Source organism: Microtus ochrogaster, chromosome 17 (genome assembly GCF_000317375.1).
Source record: "Microtus ochrogaster isolate Prairie Vole_2 chromosome 17, MicOch1.0, whole genome shotgun sequence".
NCBI classification, from domain to species: domain Eukaryota; kingdom Metazoa; phylum Chordata; class Mammalia; order Rodentia; family Cricetidae; genus Microtus; species Microtus ochrogaster.
The window spans coordinates 34,335,787-34,352,643 of NC_022019.1; the positions used below are offsets into that span (position 1 = coordinate 34,335,787).

The following is a 16,857-nucleotide window of genomic DNA, read 5'->3' on the forward strand; positions in this document are numbered from 1 at the left end:
CCCCTCCCCTCCCCTCCCCTCTCCTCTCCTCCCCTCCCCTCCCATACCCTCCTCTCTTCCCCTTATTCTCTCTTCCCACCAGCCCCTACTATCACTCTACTGCCTAGCTATTGGCTGTTCAGCTTTTTATTAGACCAATCAGTTACCTTAGGCAGGCAAAGCAACGCATCTTTACGTCATTAAGAATGCAGCACAAACAAATGTACCTCACCTGTACATAGTTATATGTATTCCACAACACTCCCTCCCATTTTATTCCCCGAGGTTATTTTCATGCCAGATTTTCCTTCTCTGAGTGGCCACCATCTCCTGTTCCCCAGTAGCCCCCCTTCCTGAGCAAACTTTAGCTGTGTTAAGCCATCATCTTTGACTGTTTGATGTATGTGCCCGAGAGACAGCAGGAAGTGGTAAGTGAAGCAAGCCCAGGGCCATCTCAATATGTTCGGGCCGGGTCGCTCCTCCCCATTGGGGTTCCCCATCTGTTTCCCATCTGAGCTCCTCGGCACTGTTCATAGGGAAGTGCCTGTCTCTACAACTGCATTAAATTTTCTATTATATGTGTTTATTTGTAACGGAGGGCACTTTTACAAAAGGTTCTTAGATTTGAACTTTGAAATGATTGAATCTAAAATTTAAAAATAGCATATGTAAGACTTGTTAACTTTTTGAATTTGAATGTTGAAAAGCAAATTTTCTTTGTTTCAAAGCTAAAGGAAAAAATGAAGAAGCTGTTTTAAGAACTCTAATCTCAGTTCACCAGACATGATCAGTTTCTGTCTATTTCTATAGTACCTTGTTATACTTTAACTTCAAGCCCCTTTAAAAAACAGTATTAGAATTGCCTATTTTCCTTTGGGACATTACTGATTTTTTGTAAGAATTTGAACATATGAAGTATGCACGTGTGTTATCATATTCTCTCCCTTGTGTGCTGCTGAGGATAGATTTCATAATCTGCTCCTGGGATTACCCATGACCTCTGAGAACCATTAGTCCTCTCATGCTCCAAGGAGCTTGATCTTCGTGTGTTCCTGAGGAGTTGGAACCCACTCACTGGTTCGTTTGCAATTAACTACAGTGTAGACAAGGGAACGATGACATCATCCTGTATTCTGTGTCCTGGGGTCTGAAGCCATTAGTAGATCCCAGGAAGAAATGTAGAAATACTTCACCTTGAAAACAAGGGCCAATACAAAACAAACAGGAACATTTCTCTGGTCTTGCTGACCGACCGATACAGGGCTCCGAGGCCCCAGGTGATCCCTGAGCTACACTTGAAGAGTTCTTCTGGGTGTTTGTCCTGGGAAGTCTGGTCTCTCTTCTGTGATCCACCTCGTATAGAATGTTTGGTTGTGGATTATGTGGGTCTTATCTTCCCTGCTCCAGTGACAGGAGACAATCAGGGACGTGCCATGGCCCACGGGTTGTGGTTATGAGGTCAATGAGGGGTGTCTCTGAAATCCTGGGATCAGGTGTGGGCTCCCATGTTTTGTTACGGTACATTCAGTCTGGGATTTGTCCCAAAGAGGGATGTATTGCTTGGATTTTCGTTATCCTTTTATTTTGGCTACAGATCTTGAAAAATATTTATATTTAAATTCTTACTATTTTTAGTTTATTTTGAATGAGTTTTAGAAATAATGTTCAAATCATTTTATTTCTTTCAAGTAAATGTGTGCGCCTACTGGATATCCTTAGCTCAGAACTCCAGTTGTACATACTGTACCACGTGACTGTCTGCTGTCACGTGACTAGCAGCTGTCTTGTGACTAGCAGCAGACTTGTGGACGCTTCAGCTCTCAAGTGGCCTGCTAATTACAGACCTTGTAGTGTGTTACTTCTGCTTTGATGCCCATTGATTCTTGAACAATTCTGCCGGTTTAGCCAGTTACCTGCTGCAAGGCAGTCAGATGTGTGAAGCCTGCCAGGGGCTGGACCACTGCTGCCTAGAACAAATGAATTTCGGTGTTGAGAGAAACTGAGGGAGAGAGAAATTTGTTGATTTATTTATTGATCGATCAGTTGGTTGATCTGCCTTCAAGTTCTGACTACATACATAGGGGCAGGAGAAGCAAACCTCTATTTCCTTTGAGTCCTTCATGCTAGAGAAACATGGCCTTGTCCCTGATCGGCATTTGTCTGCATCTGCAGAGGTCGGATCGTTGGCTTCTTATCCTCACTGTCCTTAGAAGTGAACTTATGGATGGGAGCAATGACAAGGATCAGCTGTGAGGAGCTGCTGTGCTTCCTAGAGATCTCCTCGGGCCTGGCTTTCCCATTTCTTGTTTTGTGCTGCGTACCTATTTAAATCTCCTTCCTGGGGCTGGAGAGATGTTTGGAAGTTAAAAGCACTTGCTTTCCTTCCCGAGGACCCAAGTTCAGTTCTTACCACTTCCTATCAGTGGCTTATAGTTGTCTGTACCTCCAGCTTCAGGGGACCCAACACCTCTGGCCTCCACGGGCATTGCATTCATGTGCACATGCTCACATGCAGATAAACTCCTACATATAATTTAAAATAAAAAAATAAGAGTTTTGAACTGTTGGACTTGGGTGCTGGGAACCAGACTCTCAAGAGCCATGTATGAATACCAGCTCAATTCTAAGCCAGCTTGAATACATTGGTTTTATTATTTTAATGGTGCTTATATCTAAACAGTCAAGTTTCTTTCTCTAAAAGAGTCAGTAAACATTAATACTTTCATGTACTTCAGAGCTCAGATGAAAGGGCTAGTGGTAAGGTACAGGGGAGGGAATCAACCATATATCAACCCATCTTTCCGCTAGCTGCTGCAGAGAGATTCTGGCCACCTTCACCACCTGTGCCCTGTTCAACACTTCATTGTTCACATTGCAGAGAAGCCAGACTACACATTTTGTATTGTCTACTCACAGCTTTAGGATAAAAGGCATTGGCACTCAGTCACAGCTTTAGGAAACTCAGTCATTTCTTGTTCTCCAGTACACATGAATAAGTTTGAAATATAGTTGCGTAGACAAGAAGCTTCCACCGAAATTTAAGTCATGGTTTTGTGTAAAAATAAGCGTTAGATGCTAATTGGAAATTTGCTTTCAAGAATGTCAATATTCTGGTATTTGTAAATCTGTGAACAGAGAATTCTGGCTGGAAAAAGAATAACTTTAAAAACAAACCAAAGTCCCTGTCCCTATGTTAGGCAGTGAGCTTCGAGTGAGCAGAGTCCATTTTAGATGCCTGGTAAAGTCCCTGTCTGATTGACTAGTGACTGTAAGAGGAAGTGCAGATGTTGACATTACAGATGTGACTGACGGCTTGATTTCCTACAGGACACATATTAACACAGAACGAGAGAAACCAGTTATTGGCCATAGCGTCATCGTTGTTTGTGGCATCCCAGTTACGAGCACGGCACTTTCAAGAGCATTCAAGGTACGAAGTGAAGGGTCAGAAAATACTCATGATTGTCTTGTCTGCACAGAAACATGCCAGCAAAAACACTGTCTGATCTTGGCTCTTGATCCTCTCAGGGTCTTTGGGGAAAATTATCGTAAACTCACTGTTTAATGTGGTGTTGCGAGTCCTTCCTTCCTTTCTTCCTTCCTTCCTTCCTTCCTTCCTTCCTTCCTTCCTTCCTTCCTTCCTTCCTTCCTTCCTTCCTTCCTTCCTTCCTTCCGTGGAAGAGAGTATCTTAGCTGTCTAATTTAGACATCAGTAGAGATAAGACACCACTCTGATATTTGAAGGGAATTTTATTCAGCTTAGCATGCATTGGTTATTTCTAGTTTATTAATTTTCTAGTCTTGAAAAATATTCACCATACAGCAAGAGGAACCAATCCGAGTGTTTAAAAGACAAATGTCAGGGGCTGGAGAGATGGCTCAGAGGTTAAGAGCACCGACTGCTCTTCCAGAGGTCCTGAGTTCAATTCCCAGCAACCACATGGTGGCTCACAACCATCTGTAATGAGATCTGGTGCCCTCTTTTGGCATGTGGGCATACATGGAGGCTGAACACTGTGTACATAATAAATAAATAAATCTTTTTAAAAAAAAAAAAAGACAAATGTCAGATATTGGAAGCTGCAAGGTGAGATGGTTGTCTGTAACCCAAGGATAACTTCTAACTCTCTGGTGACCCGGTGACAAGGGAAACACACCTTTACCAGAATAAGAACAAAATTCCCAAGGGCAATGTTTGTTTTTCAGGGATGATATCACTGATCATAGAGTTGTGCTTGCTAGAGTAACCCTTTAATAAGGAAGTCCATTGTGTTGCTCAAACTGAGTTATTTTACTTTCTTCTTGCTTTTCTGCAAGAGGAACAATGAGAGAGTGGGCTGATTGTGGAAGGCTACCAGATAGCTCTGCTCAGCACCAGTCAGGATCACATTGCCTCTGAGGAAGTAGACAAGATCACGGTTGTGTGTGGTTGCATCTTAGTACTTAATGTGGTCCATTTAGGCTGCTTCTTCAGAGGAAGTGCTAGAAGCTCCGTGCACAGTCTTTTCTTTTTGGGAGTAATGAATAATTCAGTAACTATCTGGAGAGGTGTGTGGCCATTGTTCAGCAAACTACAGAAGATTGACAGAAGAGGGGGAAGGGTCAGCAGAGCCATGACACTGATGCCTGCAGTCCAGGATGACAGTCAGGAGCCACATGTGCTCTTACGATTAAACCTAAAACCCAGCTTCTCCATCACCCTGGCCATATTTTAAGTGCTCAGTAGCCACATGTGGTGCGAGGCTATGGGCTCTGTGAACACAATGGTCCTTTTCATCTTGGCAGCCCCGCTCCACTGGGGTCCATGGGCCCGCGCCGCTCTAGCTGTGTGTGTGTGTGTGTGTGTGTGTGTGTGTGTGTGTGTGTGTGTGTGTGTGTGCGCGCGCGCATGCGCGCGCTCTCAGGAGAGATTCTCAACCCCCTGTTATTTGTGGCTACTTCTTGAATGACTGTGATATTCTGCCCTCATTCTCTTCTTATTTGGCTTGCTGTTGCCTCAGAAATCCCAAGTAGTTAAAGGTGAAACGATGTGGCCTTTAGGAGCTGTGCTGGCTTTTATTTAAAGGGAATAAATATGCTCATTTATTCTGGGTCAGACTCTGAAGAGGACTTAAAGTAAGAAAAGTGAAAATTGGGTTAATCCTACACTTCGTTAACAGTCACTTTAAACTTTGCAAGGCTTTACCTGGGGGAGGCATTTGCATAATAATTAGAGTCATTCTAGTAACATTGGAAGGGCAGCTTCCTGTGCTTTGTTTTCTTGCTTTAAACCCAGGGCCGGGGCTGCATTTCCAGAGCTTAATCTTTTTTGATTAAAAAATCCACAGTATTATATTATGATTATTTACTAGCTATTCTTTGGGAAAACTTGTTATGTTTTAGAGGTCTTTAAACATCTGCAATTTATGATAGTATAAGGAGCCCATCAAATCAATTCTCGGCTTTCACCGTCATAGAAAAAGTGCCCCATCGTTTCCTCTCTATCTGTCATTTCCCGCCGGCCCAGTTGTTAACATTTTAAGGGAAATTTCCACACACAAACAGGCAAATTTTACTTGTATACTTCAGCCAAATGCTGCTTCTGTGTAGCTTAACCCTCTCGAGATAGATGCACCAAGTGTCTGTCAGAAAGCTCTGTCACCTCACCTCGCTTTGGCACTGCCTTCAGGGACCATCTTCCTTTGTGTTTGACTTCTCCAGAATTTCTACCCCAAACTAAATTTGTTCATCATTACCTTTGTAACTTTACATGTCATATTGTGGAACTCATTGTCTGGTGGGAATAATTATATTAGTGAAATACAGAGATCAGAGTTCAGTTATGCAGAGCATTGTGCACAGCCATGTGGCAGGTGATTGTTCCTTTCTAATGAGTTGATTTTCTGTGACCACTTCTTAGGCCATAATGCTCTAAGCCAGCACCACCAGTAGCAATAGAGGCACTAAGTTGCATTTGCATGTCTGCTATGGAGGGACCTAATGCCTCCTCCGGGCTGAGGTCTGCTCTCTGAACCTTCCCAGCCTGGCTTCTGAGGCTGTTTTTATGATTGGCTTGGGAACGGAGTGGCATGTCACCATCCAGGTGTGGCTCCACCATGCTGTGTTTTCACTTCCAAACCGGTAGCTCACAGCCCTTCCTCTGGCTTGCTTGTTTTGGCTGCTGATCTTATTTTCCCAATTTCTCTATGGTTTTTACTCTTTCATCATTTATGACTTGGAAAAAGACATTACTATGTAGCATAGTATTTAGATAGTAAAGTGATAGGGGGAGTTTCAGGGAAAAAAAAGAAAAGTTAATATCAGAAACAATAGTACGCTTCTTGGGACGCCTGTAAGTGTGCAGAACACAACTTCTTACATGCGTGCATACTGACTTTCTGTGTAGTTACACTCCTTCGCAATCCTTAACCCTCTGGGGCTTTGGGGTGTCAGTCACTCAGAGCAGAGGCCTGGAGTACTGTCCCTAGCTCCAAAATAAAGTTAAAAATAAAAACACTTTAATACAGAGGTGAATATTAACTCTGTTAAAGGAACACGTTCTCTTATGTGAATCTGAAATAATTTTACTGCATTGTGGGTTTTGTGTGGTAATTTGTTGTACTAACTGGTAATTTTTAGAAGGAAAATAGCAGTGATAGTCCCTTAATGGTGGTAATGTTTACGCTCAAAATGCCTGCTCTCTTCAGCTCAATACAGCTTGTGGAGCAGTAAGGGGAACTTGTCTTACGCTGGGCAGGCCCACCTCTGCCTCTCAGGCTTCTCAGGTGCTGGTGAGAAGGTCCACCTGCTGCCACATCCCTGTCGTCCTCCTGCCCCCTGTCTTCAGCCTGAACCATGCTGTAAGGGACAAGAGCAGTGTTAATCTGTTTTCACACATTGTGTTTATTTCAGGGTCTTTGAGAGTAAATGCCGACTGGGCTTATAAAAGTATTTTTATTGCAGATACATAAAAATTTACTAAATTCATTGGCCTTATTTGTTTACTTACTTGCTTTTCCTTTTTTGACTGTGTGCTGGCTAGTATTTTGTCAACTTTAAGTAGGCTAGAATCACTTGGGAAGAGGGAACCTTAATTGAGGGAATGTCTCTATCAGATTGGCCTGTGGGCAAGCCTGTGGGACGTTTGCTTGATGAATGATTGATGTGCGTGAGCTCAGCTCCTTGAGCCTGGGATTTTAGATGAAATAGGAAAACAGCAAGCCATGGGTAGCAAGCCTGTAAGCAACACTCTTCCATGGCCTCTGCTTCAACTCCTGCCTCCTGGTTCTTGTCTCAAGTTCCTGCCCCAACTTTTAGATGTTGGGCTGACTCTACGCTACACAGTAAAACAAACTTCTTTCCCCCCAGTTGCATTTATCACTGATTTATCAACAGCAATAAAAACCCCACGACAACAACTTTTTTTTTTTCCAGCTCACCAGAAGATGCTCTCAGAATTAACATGGTTTATCTCTTTAATTCATTTGTAATTCACTTAATGATTGTTGCTGATAATGAGGACTAGTGAGTTCAGGAGTTCAGGCATGGTAACTCACACTTTTAATCCCATTGCTTGGGAGGCTAGGGCAGAAGGATTGCTATGAGTTTAAGCATAGTATAGACCACATAGTAAGTAACAGGCTGCTAGAACTACGTGGGGAGACAGAAAGAAGAGAGGAGAGAGGCATGTATGTTCCTTTGTGTTGAACACCAGAACTTACTACTGTAGCCATTTCTAAGTGTAGAGGTCTGTAGTGTCGACTCTAACATTGTTTGCAGCAGCCCTCCGGCTTCTTCATCTTGTAGAACCAAAAGTCTATCTAATGATAAACTCCCTTCTCCTGCCCAAGAGCCAACTGTTCCGCTCCCTGTTTCTCTAAGTTTAACCACTCTGTGGAATACTACTTTAACTAGGGAAAGATGTGTTACATTTGTTTATGCTGCATCTGTACAACGATGTAAAGATGAGTTGCTTTTCCTGCCCTAAGGCACCTGATTGGTCTAATAAAAAGCAGAACAGCCAATAGCTAGGCAGTAGTGTGATAGTCAGGGCTGGCATGCAGAGAGAATAAATAGGAGGAGGAACCTAGGTTTGAAAGGAAAGAGGAGAGAAAGGAGAGAATGAGGGAGGAAGAAAGGGAGACACCCATGGGCAGCCAGGCAGTTGCCAGACAGACAGACTTGGAGTAGGACGTACAGAATGAAGGAAAGGTAAAATGTCCCAAGGCAAAATGTGGATGAAGAGAAATAGGTTAATTTAAGTTATAAAAGCTAAGGTAATTTGCAGGAGGACACCTTACAGAGTGTGACATTACCCACTGAAAATGCACACACCAAAAGGCCTTTGATAACGGCATAGCCGTTACTTAGATTTTTCAGCATAGGAAAGCATGGGTTGCTTTGGCTGTTTGGACTCCTTTACCCAGCACTGAACTGTGGGACCAGCACTAGAGAGGCACCAGGAGTTTGGTTCCAGCTCCATGGTAAGAAACTGCTCCAACCTTATGCCTTCATCTTCCTGTCTGAATAATACACTTTTGTATGGGCCGACTGCCCAAGACTTCTTCAGTTCAGAGCCTGTTTGAATTGAACGAGGTCGTAGATTTCTCCCCAGTACTGGTTCAGATGTTAAAGTCCAGAAACCAGAATGTTTTTATGATGGCCTGTGGTAATACTGATGAAAGCAGCTCAGCCCACAATGTGGAAATAAGGCATTCCCTATGTTAGGGTTGGCCTAGGCTGTGTGGATCAGGGATATCTCTAGCGTCTGGCCAGTCACACCGCCTGCCACCACAGTCCTGTAAGGGGAAATTGCATTCTCTCGAATCCCCTCTCTGGGTTATTGTTCTCCTGACATCTGTGGTGTACATTCTTCCCTCATCTGACTTCCTGATAAAATGGAGAATCAATGTCCTAGTGATTTCTGCTCGACAGATGCAATTATCTGAGGTTTTTCTTGCTATTGAAAACCAGTGGCCTTTCCCGGTCTCAGATGTAATTTGTTCACTTGTTCTTGAGTTTCCATCTGGAGAGTGAGTTTCAGGTTTCAAATCGGATTTTAACCATTGAAGGGTAATTGGGGAAAGGCACACAGAAAAAGTGGCCTTGTGAAGTCGTTCCTAAGAAAAAGCCAGTTTTGTTGTGTGGTTTGCATTATAGGAGGTTTAAAAGGGTGTGTCATATAGTATCACATTTATACCAGCTATGAAATAAAACAAACTTTTATGCCACACTTGATTTATGTATGTTCTCTGGTAGGTCATGTTTTTACAACGACGTTGCTGGTTGGTGACTGACAAAATAATTTGCATATGTCCAAACACACATGACCATACAGCATCTTTGGAAATACACACCTCCACCTGAGCAAGCCTGCCTCTGGAAGCAGCAAGAGGAGAGACAGACAGTAATGCCGTCATTTCCTATTGGCTCTTACTGCTCCTGCTATGGTGTTTTTAATTATTTACTATGACTGTATCTTGGCCGAGTTAGAAATCACAGTGGGCCCAAGCACGAAATTGTGCGTGTGCAAGATGACACATCTGTAATGTTTTGCTGAATATCACATTTTAAAAATATTTCTCTTCAGTTCGGCTGTCCTGTGAGGGCTGAATGTCATTGTAGGCGAGTCTGTGTCTTCCCTGCCCTGACTCCAGAAGCTCTTGCACACTTCATCAGTATGATTGTGATTCTGTGGCTGCAGGATCCTTGGCAGCTGTTGCACCCCACTGGCAAATCCTATTCATTCTTCTTTCCCATTCACCATTGCCATTGGAGAATTGATTTCTCTCTCCTCTACTCTAACCTTTCCCAATTCATTTCGGATTGTTCGATGTGAAACATTTTAATTTCATATCATACAGCTATTCATCTCACAATCCCTTTTTAACCTGTCACCAGGGTAACAGCATAGCATGCTTTCTTTAGGCAATCAAGTTTTTATTTCACATGCTTAATGTTGCATTAAATGTTTGCATTTTGTTTAACCCCCATTAAATACTTTGAACTCTGGATATGTTTTATAGGGTAATGAAACCAAATCAACACCATCAGTGCATTTATAAGAAAATGTCAAAAGATTAATTTGCATAATGCAAAGATGATTGTTAAAAAATCCAAGTTAGCCGATCTGTGCAAAGTAATTTTCAGTAGGGAATGGAGCAGTATTTGTATATTTATGTTCAGCCTTGTTCCAAAAAAGAATTTAAAATTGGTTTATAGAGATTTGTCAGGGAGAGAAATGCAATATTTAAATGAGTAATGGGATTGGTACAAATGGGAAGTAGATCTTTTGAAGAAAATGCTTAATTTTTCAGCTTGCTTCTTCCTGTAGTTAGGAATAAGAACATAATGACCTAGGTGTTTAGTGGCAGACGGAGTGATGAGATGGGCCGGGGTGAGACGAATGGTTGTTCTGGGAGCTTGATTTGGGGAGTGTGTTCATTAATATCTGCTTGTCGGCACACGTCAGTATTGTATTTCCCTTAGATGACACTGATCAGTGCAGATGGGTATGCGTGTATGTAGCTCTGATTCTTTGAAACAATCTGACCAGGCTTGTGTTTCTCTTGCCTTTTCATCTTCACCCACAAATAGTAATTTCACTGAAATCTGTTCTAGGGATAAATTCTGTGAAATGTGGAAGGTACTAAGAAGTATAAATAAAGCTCTGGGGAAAATAACGGGAGCTAATGAACCATGTTGTTTGAAAGTATGGTTGTTTAAAAAGATACTCACGTAGTAGTTGCTCGTGTTTATTCTTAGATCCGTCTCTATATTTACTAAAGCTTTCTTGGTAATAGATAGAACAAACTGAGTTAAGCTTCCTGAGTTATTGATTTTCAGCCTTTTTTTTAAACTTTGAAGTGCATATATGTCCTAGAAGCATTTTTATTAAAAAATTTTTATTTATTTTTCATGCCTACCATAGTTTCCTCCAATTCCTCTCCTCCCATTTCCTTCCCTACCTCCTTTCTAACCCCCTCCCCCATCCACTCCTCTGTCTCCATTCAGAAAGGGCAGGCCTCCCAAGGGGGTTAGCACAGCCTGGCACATCCAGTTAAGGCAGGACCAAGCTCCTTTCTCCCCCTGCATCAAGGTTGGATGAGGCGACCCAGCATGGGGAATGGTTCCCCAAAAAGCCAGCTCAATCACCAGGGACAGGTCCTGATCCCACATCTAGGAGTCCCACAAACAGACCAAGCTACTCAACTGTCACACTCATGCAGAGGGCCTACGTTGGTCCCATGCAGGCTCGCTAGCTGTTGGTTCAGAGTTGGTGAGCTCCCACGAGTCAGGTCCGCAGTCTTAGAGGCGTATATTAACATACTCTTGTCTTCAGTTTGGTTCTCTGTGGAAATTCTGATGTGCCCTCTTGAGGTTGTGTGGCTCCAGATAGCACTGGCCTAGCTGAGCAGTGTCATGACCTACTTCACAAGGTCTCCTCCTCTAAGTAAATCCTCCTTTTTATGATGATAGCCTTTGCCTTCTGAATTAGTTATCAGGTCATTCAAAAAATCGCGGATGGTGCCCATGTGATAAGATGCATGAATCTGTGACAAGAACACAGTCATCCCTTTCTTTAGGAACCTGAGAGTCTAATAAGATAGGTGGTTGCTCACTCTACAGTGCCAATGAAGAAGAGAGATGTCTAGGTTGTTTTCCAGAGGAGAGAAGAAATCTAATTTTCAACTGTGCCACATTACTCCATCTAAAATATCCAGTTTTTAGCCATGAGTAACAGCATGTAAAGAAACATGAAAGTGTGGTTCACGCTAGAGATGGAGTTAGTGGAGACCATCCGGGAAGGAGTCTAGGCGCTAAACTTATTACACAGTGATCTAAGCAAACTATTTGAAATGGATTCCAGGTGCCCAGAGAGATGGAGTAGCAGTTAAGAGTGCTTACTGCTCATACCAAGGACCTGGGTTCAGTTCCCTGCTCTCACCTCTCAGCTGCCTCTAACTCCAGTTCCAGGGGATCTAAGAGCCTCTGACATCCTTGGGCACCTGCATGCACATGGTACACATAAACTCACCCAGGAACATGTACTACATACATATAAACTTTTAAGAAATTTAGTATGTTCAAGAGCTAAAGGGTTGCATAGTAACCATGACTGACAAGATGGTAGATATCCATAGAAATTGAAATGATAAAATGACAAGTATAATTTTAGATAAAAAGATAATGCTTAAAACAAAACCGTATATCATCTGCATTCAACTGTAGATTTGAGGTGGTAGGAGAGTCTTCAAATGTTAAGATATGTCAGTTAAGATTATCTACTGTGTCAGACAGAAAAAAAAGTTCAGACTCGGAGATTTAGAAAGAAGGACACAATCGATCTAGCCACACAGATCTGCTTATAGTTCCAGAATGAGAGGAGAAAGAAGCAGAAAAATAATTGAAAGAAATTATGGCCAAATTTACTCAACTTTGACAGATAGTGTTATTCTGCAGAATCAAGAATGTTAATAAAGTACAGGTATGATAAAGAGAACCACACAGACACAGCTCAACACACAAAACAGGAAGAATTTTAAAATCAGTAAGAGAAAAACGAACTGTATCCTCACACAGATACGGAGGTCCTTCCTCAGCAGATACCGAAATAGTTGGGGAAAGATTGGAACCAGCAGGATATAGTGTGGTTTACTGGTAGAGTACTTTTCTACCTCATGTGATAGACTATGGAGTCTGATTGTGGGCTAAGAGATAAACTTTCCAGTCAGAAGATCTTTGTTCACAATTCTTACAAGTCTGGCCTGTCAGAAACTACAGTGTATGAGGTGCACGTTTTTGTCAAAGCCGTCAGAGAATGGTTAGAACTTAATTAGGTAGCCATCGTCTGTGGTCCTGAAGTCTCAGAGAAGACACTCAGGACTGTCAGGACTTTGACATCAAGCAGGATATCATGGCAAAATGGGGGCAGCAGACAGAGGAGTTCCCCTTAAAATATGTGCACATGAAAACTCCACGGAGCTCAGCATGGAGAACTTGCTGGAACGATGAACGAGCTTGAATTTGAGTTGCATACCAAGCGATGTGGTAATGATGCTTGGAATTTTGCATTGTACCAGTTGGGGGGGAGGTCTTGTAAATACTTCAAGCTTTCCACTAAAACCCTGGGAGGGGCTTCTCTTCAGGAGAAAGACTGTTTCTGAAATCAGCAGTTTGCATGTTTGGTTTATAAGAACAAAGCCAGATAGACACATCCTTACATGCCATGCAATCAGGCCTTCAGCTTCAGTTACTAATTAGTAACTTCAGTGCCTGCTGTAATAAAGACCACTCAGGAAGATAGCAAAACCTAAGTCCCTGCAGTATCCCTGCCCCCCGAAGACTGGTTTGGTATATAGTTTAAGAATAAAGGTGACTTGTAGTTAAGAAAAAGAGCAATCAGAAGGAACCAGCCAGGAGAATTTGAAGATGTTGGAATCATGGGTAAGGACTTAATAGTAGCTATTCAAACTCTTTTTAAATATTAAAGAAAAATAGGAACAAACTGAAAGGGAATCCAGCATAAGAATGGAAACATTAAGAATGTATGAAGTGAAATTCTAGATGTAAAATATGTTATGTTTACCATGGACAATTTGATCGGGACATTGAAGAGCAGGCTGTGGTGACAGAAGAAAGAATGGGTAGTTCAGAAGGTAGAGGAATGAGACTGAAAAAGAGCAAATGGAATTTTGGATACTGAAGAAGTACAAAAGGGTGTTTATGGAAATCTAAGGTAAATTTCATACCATGATTGTGGTCGTTGGTATCAGAGACATATACAGATGTCCAAATTTACAAGTTATGAGCTTAAATATTAGGAGTTTTCTTCTTTTCATGTGTGTGTGTGTGTGTGTGTGTGTGTGTGTGTGTGTGTGTGCACGCGCGTGCGTATGTGCACGCATGTGTGTGTCTTTATATGTGTCTGGGCATACATGTGGCATGTTGGTGTGGAGACAGAAGCATATGTTAGGTTCTTTGGCCTTCTCTGCACAGGGTCTCTCAATAAAACCCAGAGCTCACTGATACAGCTGGTCTCACTAGCCGACTTGACATGGAAAGCCTTTCTCTTTCTGAGCCCTGAGATTTCACATAGGCCTTCATGCCTACCTGGCTAATTCTAGTTCTGGGGATCTGAGCCTCAGATCTTTTGCTGACACAGCAAACACTTTGATCACTGAGTTGTTTTTCCAGACCCAGGTTTTGTCTGTCTGTTTGTTTTTTAAATGTCTTATATATCTCAGCAAATATGTTTTTAAAAATTGAAGACAAGCTGGTTGGCAGTGGCGCACACCTTTAATCCCAGCACTCAGGAGGCAGAGGCAGGTTGATCTCTGTGAGTTCGAGGCCAGCCTGGTCTACAGAACGAGTTCCAAGACAGCCAAGGCTGTTATACAGAGAAACTCTGTCCCAGAAAAAAAAAAATTGAAGACATTTCAGTGAATTGGGAGATATCAAGAAAGATAGCAGATGTTCTGGGCGTCAGAAAAGGGAGGGACTGAGAGAACAGAGCAAGGAATGTTAGAAAAACACATTGGATGTTTTCTCTGAGAAAAGACTGAGAATAAGTGGCTGAGAGATGGCTCACACTTGCTAGCATTAGCTGTGTCCTAGAGGACCTGTGATTCACTCTTAGTACCCATCTGGAAGCTCACAGCCTCCTGTAACTGCCACCCCAGGAAATCTGAATGGCCTTTGTGGCTGACCACACACTTGTGGCATACACAGACACAAATACATACACAGAAATAAAAATAGTAAGTTTTTATTTTATTTCATATTTTACTCAGCCTTATCCTAATGATCCTAACCACTGGGATAAAAATAAAGAAGCCAATTAAAATGTACAAACAGAAACAAATGGATTCTTTGCACTCAGTAATCATTTGCACAGGAAATATTATGGAATCTCCACAACTAACACATTTAAGGAAAGTTGTAGAACTAAAAGTCAAATATAAATTGCATTTCCACAAAGACTAAAACCAATGAAAAAGAATCAATGTTCCATTTAACATAACATTAAAATAATTAAGCAAATACCTTAACCAAGTATATTCCATGCAGTCACTCTTCAGCATAGTAAAAAAAAGAACAATCGACATTAAGATTAGAAAGCAAGGACATTTAAGAAGGAGACTATAAGAAATTCGTTATACTCAAAACACATAAATTGAACCGGAGAGACTCAGAAGTGCTATGCATGATGAAGAGGCATTCAGCATTAACCCTGTGTGTGCTCAGATGGGACAAACAAAGATGGAGGTGGTCCCTGCCTTATTCTAAGTCTAGATTGCATATGGGTCTAACTACAGTTCCAAGGAGAGGGAAGGCTTTGTGCTGGCTTTAGAATCTTTCTGGCTGTGCAAAGGGAGCTTTAGAAATAGCCAACAAAGGTGTAAGATATGGCCTATGAAATTTCCTGAATAACCTCCATCCCTCTCTCCTCTCACAGAAGAAATCTAGAAGTCAGTCATAGGTCCATATGTGCATCTTCTGGGAGAGGAGTTCAGGAAATGGTGCAGGGGTAAAGGACCCACGTGGGGGAGGAGAGACCTATGGAGTCCTCTGACCTCTACCTGTGTACTATGCCATATGCCCACACATAGACAAATGAACAAAACTACAAGAAATGTGTGTCTCTTGAACCTTAGAATAGTAGAAAAGCAAGCAAACAAACAAAAAACCAAGTTGCCATTCCCTATCTGTTAGAGCATCTACAACCCAGAGTGCTCAAGACACCAAGTACTGCAAAGGATGAGGGCGGGTGTTGGAGGAAGTCTTATTTACTGCAGCAGGAATACAAGGTGACACAGCCGTGTGGGCTGACGGTTTGGCAACTTCTTACAAGGCTGGATGTCCTTGTAACAAGATCAAGCAGTGGTGCCCTAAGTGTGTACTGCAAAGATCCCATGCCCCTGAGTGTGTACTGCAAAGATCCCATGCCCCCAAGTGTGTACCTCTGAATGAAAGGAGCCTGTTTGGAGGCAGCCTAGAGGTGCAGTGCTTGGCTAGCATTTGTGAAGTTTGTTACAAAGAGCATTCGTAACAGCTTTGTTTGTAACACTCCTAAAATGGAGACCCCTCCATGTCCATCAGCAGGAGGAGGAGCTAGTTTTAGCATGTGTACAAGAGAACACATGTGTGTAAAAGAAAGTATCCAACAAATATGAGGGGAATTCAAAGTATATTGACCAAAAAGTTCCTATCATCCTTGCTGTCAGGGGCCATTGAAATGTAGCCTTGGTACAAACAACTGAAGTCCGTGAGAACCTGTTGGAGAGCTGTGTAAAATGACCGAAAGAGATGGGGTGATACAGAAGATGACAGCATTTCACCATGTAAATTGCATAATTTTTAAATTTTTCTTTTGTATACATGGGCGCTACAAGGTGATGTGATACATATACCTTGTTTAAAATGGTCTATCCAGGATAGCTAGCATTAACATCTTGAATATCTGTATTTCCTTGTGCTGGGAATCTTGGAGTCCTTGACTTCTGGTTCTTTAAAAGTATATAGCAAATTCTTCTAAGCTAGTCTTCCTTCCATTGTGTAAAATATAAGAAGTGTTCCTCCTCTGTAACTTTGTTTTTCTTCTATCCCTCCACTCCAGTGACTCCTCCTCTGTAAAAGTGTTTGGTACCTTGTTATATAGCCCCCCATTCACCCCCTCTCCTCCTAACCTTCTAGACTCCAGTGACCCCTATTGATTCTTAGTTTATGAAATCAACTTGCTTCACTTCTCATGTATGAGCTCATTTGGTATTTGTCTTTCTGTAACAGATTTGTTTCCCTTACTGTCCTCTGTTCATCCCCATTGCTGCAGATGACGGGATCGTATGCATGTTCTACATCTTCCCATGTGTTGATGTTGATGGACACTCTGTTCTTCTG

The 16,857-nt window shown here is 42.1% G+C and overlaps 1 protein-coding gene across 1 annotated transcript in view; it reads left to right on the forward strand.

Moving 5' to 3' along the window:
- The window catches only part of Pcca (propionyl-CoA carboxylase subunit alpha), a 278,512-nt gene that overhangs the window by 137,034 nt on the left and 124,621 nt on the right, over nt 1-16,857 (forward strand). The window contains exon 18 of the mRNA XM_005355699.2: nt 3,307-3,409. Coding sequence (XP_005355756.1) covers nt 3,307-3,409 — 103 coding nt within the window. The remainder of the gene's footprint in view (nt 1-3,306; nt 3,410-16,857) is intronic.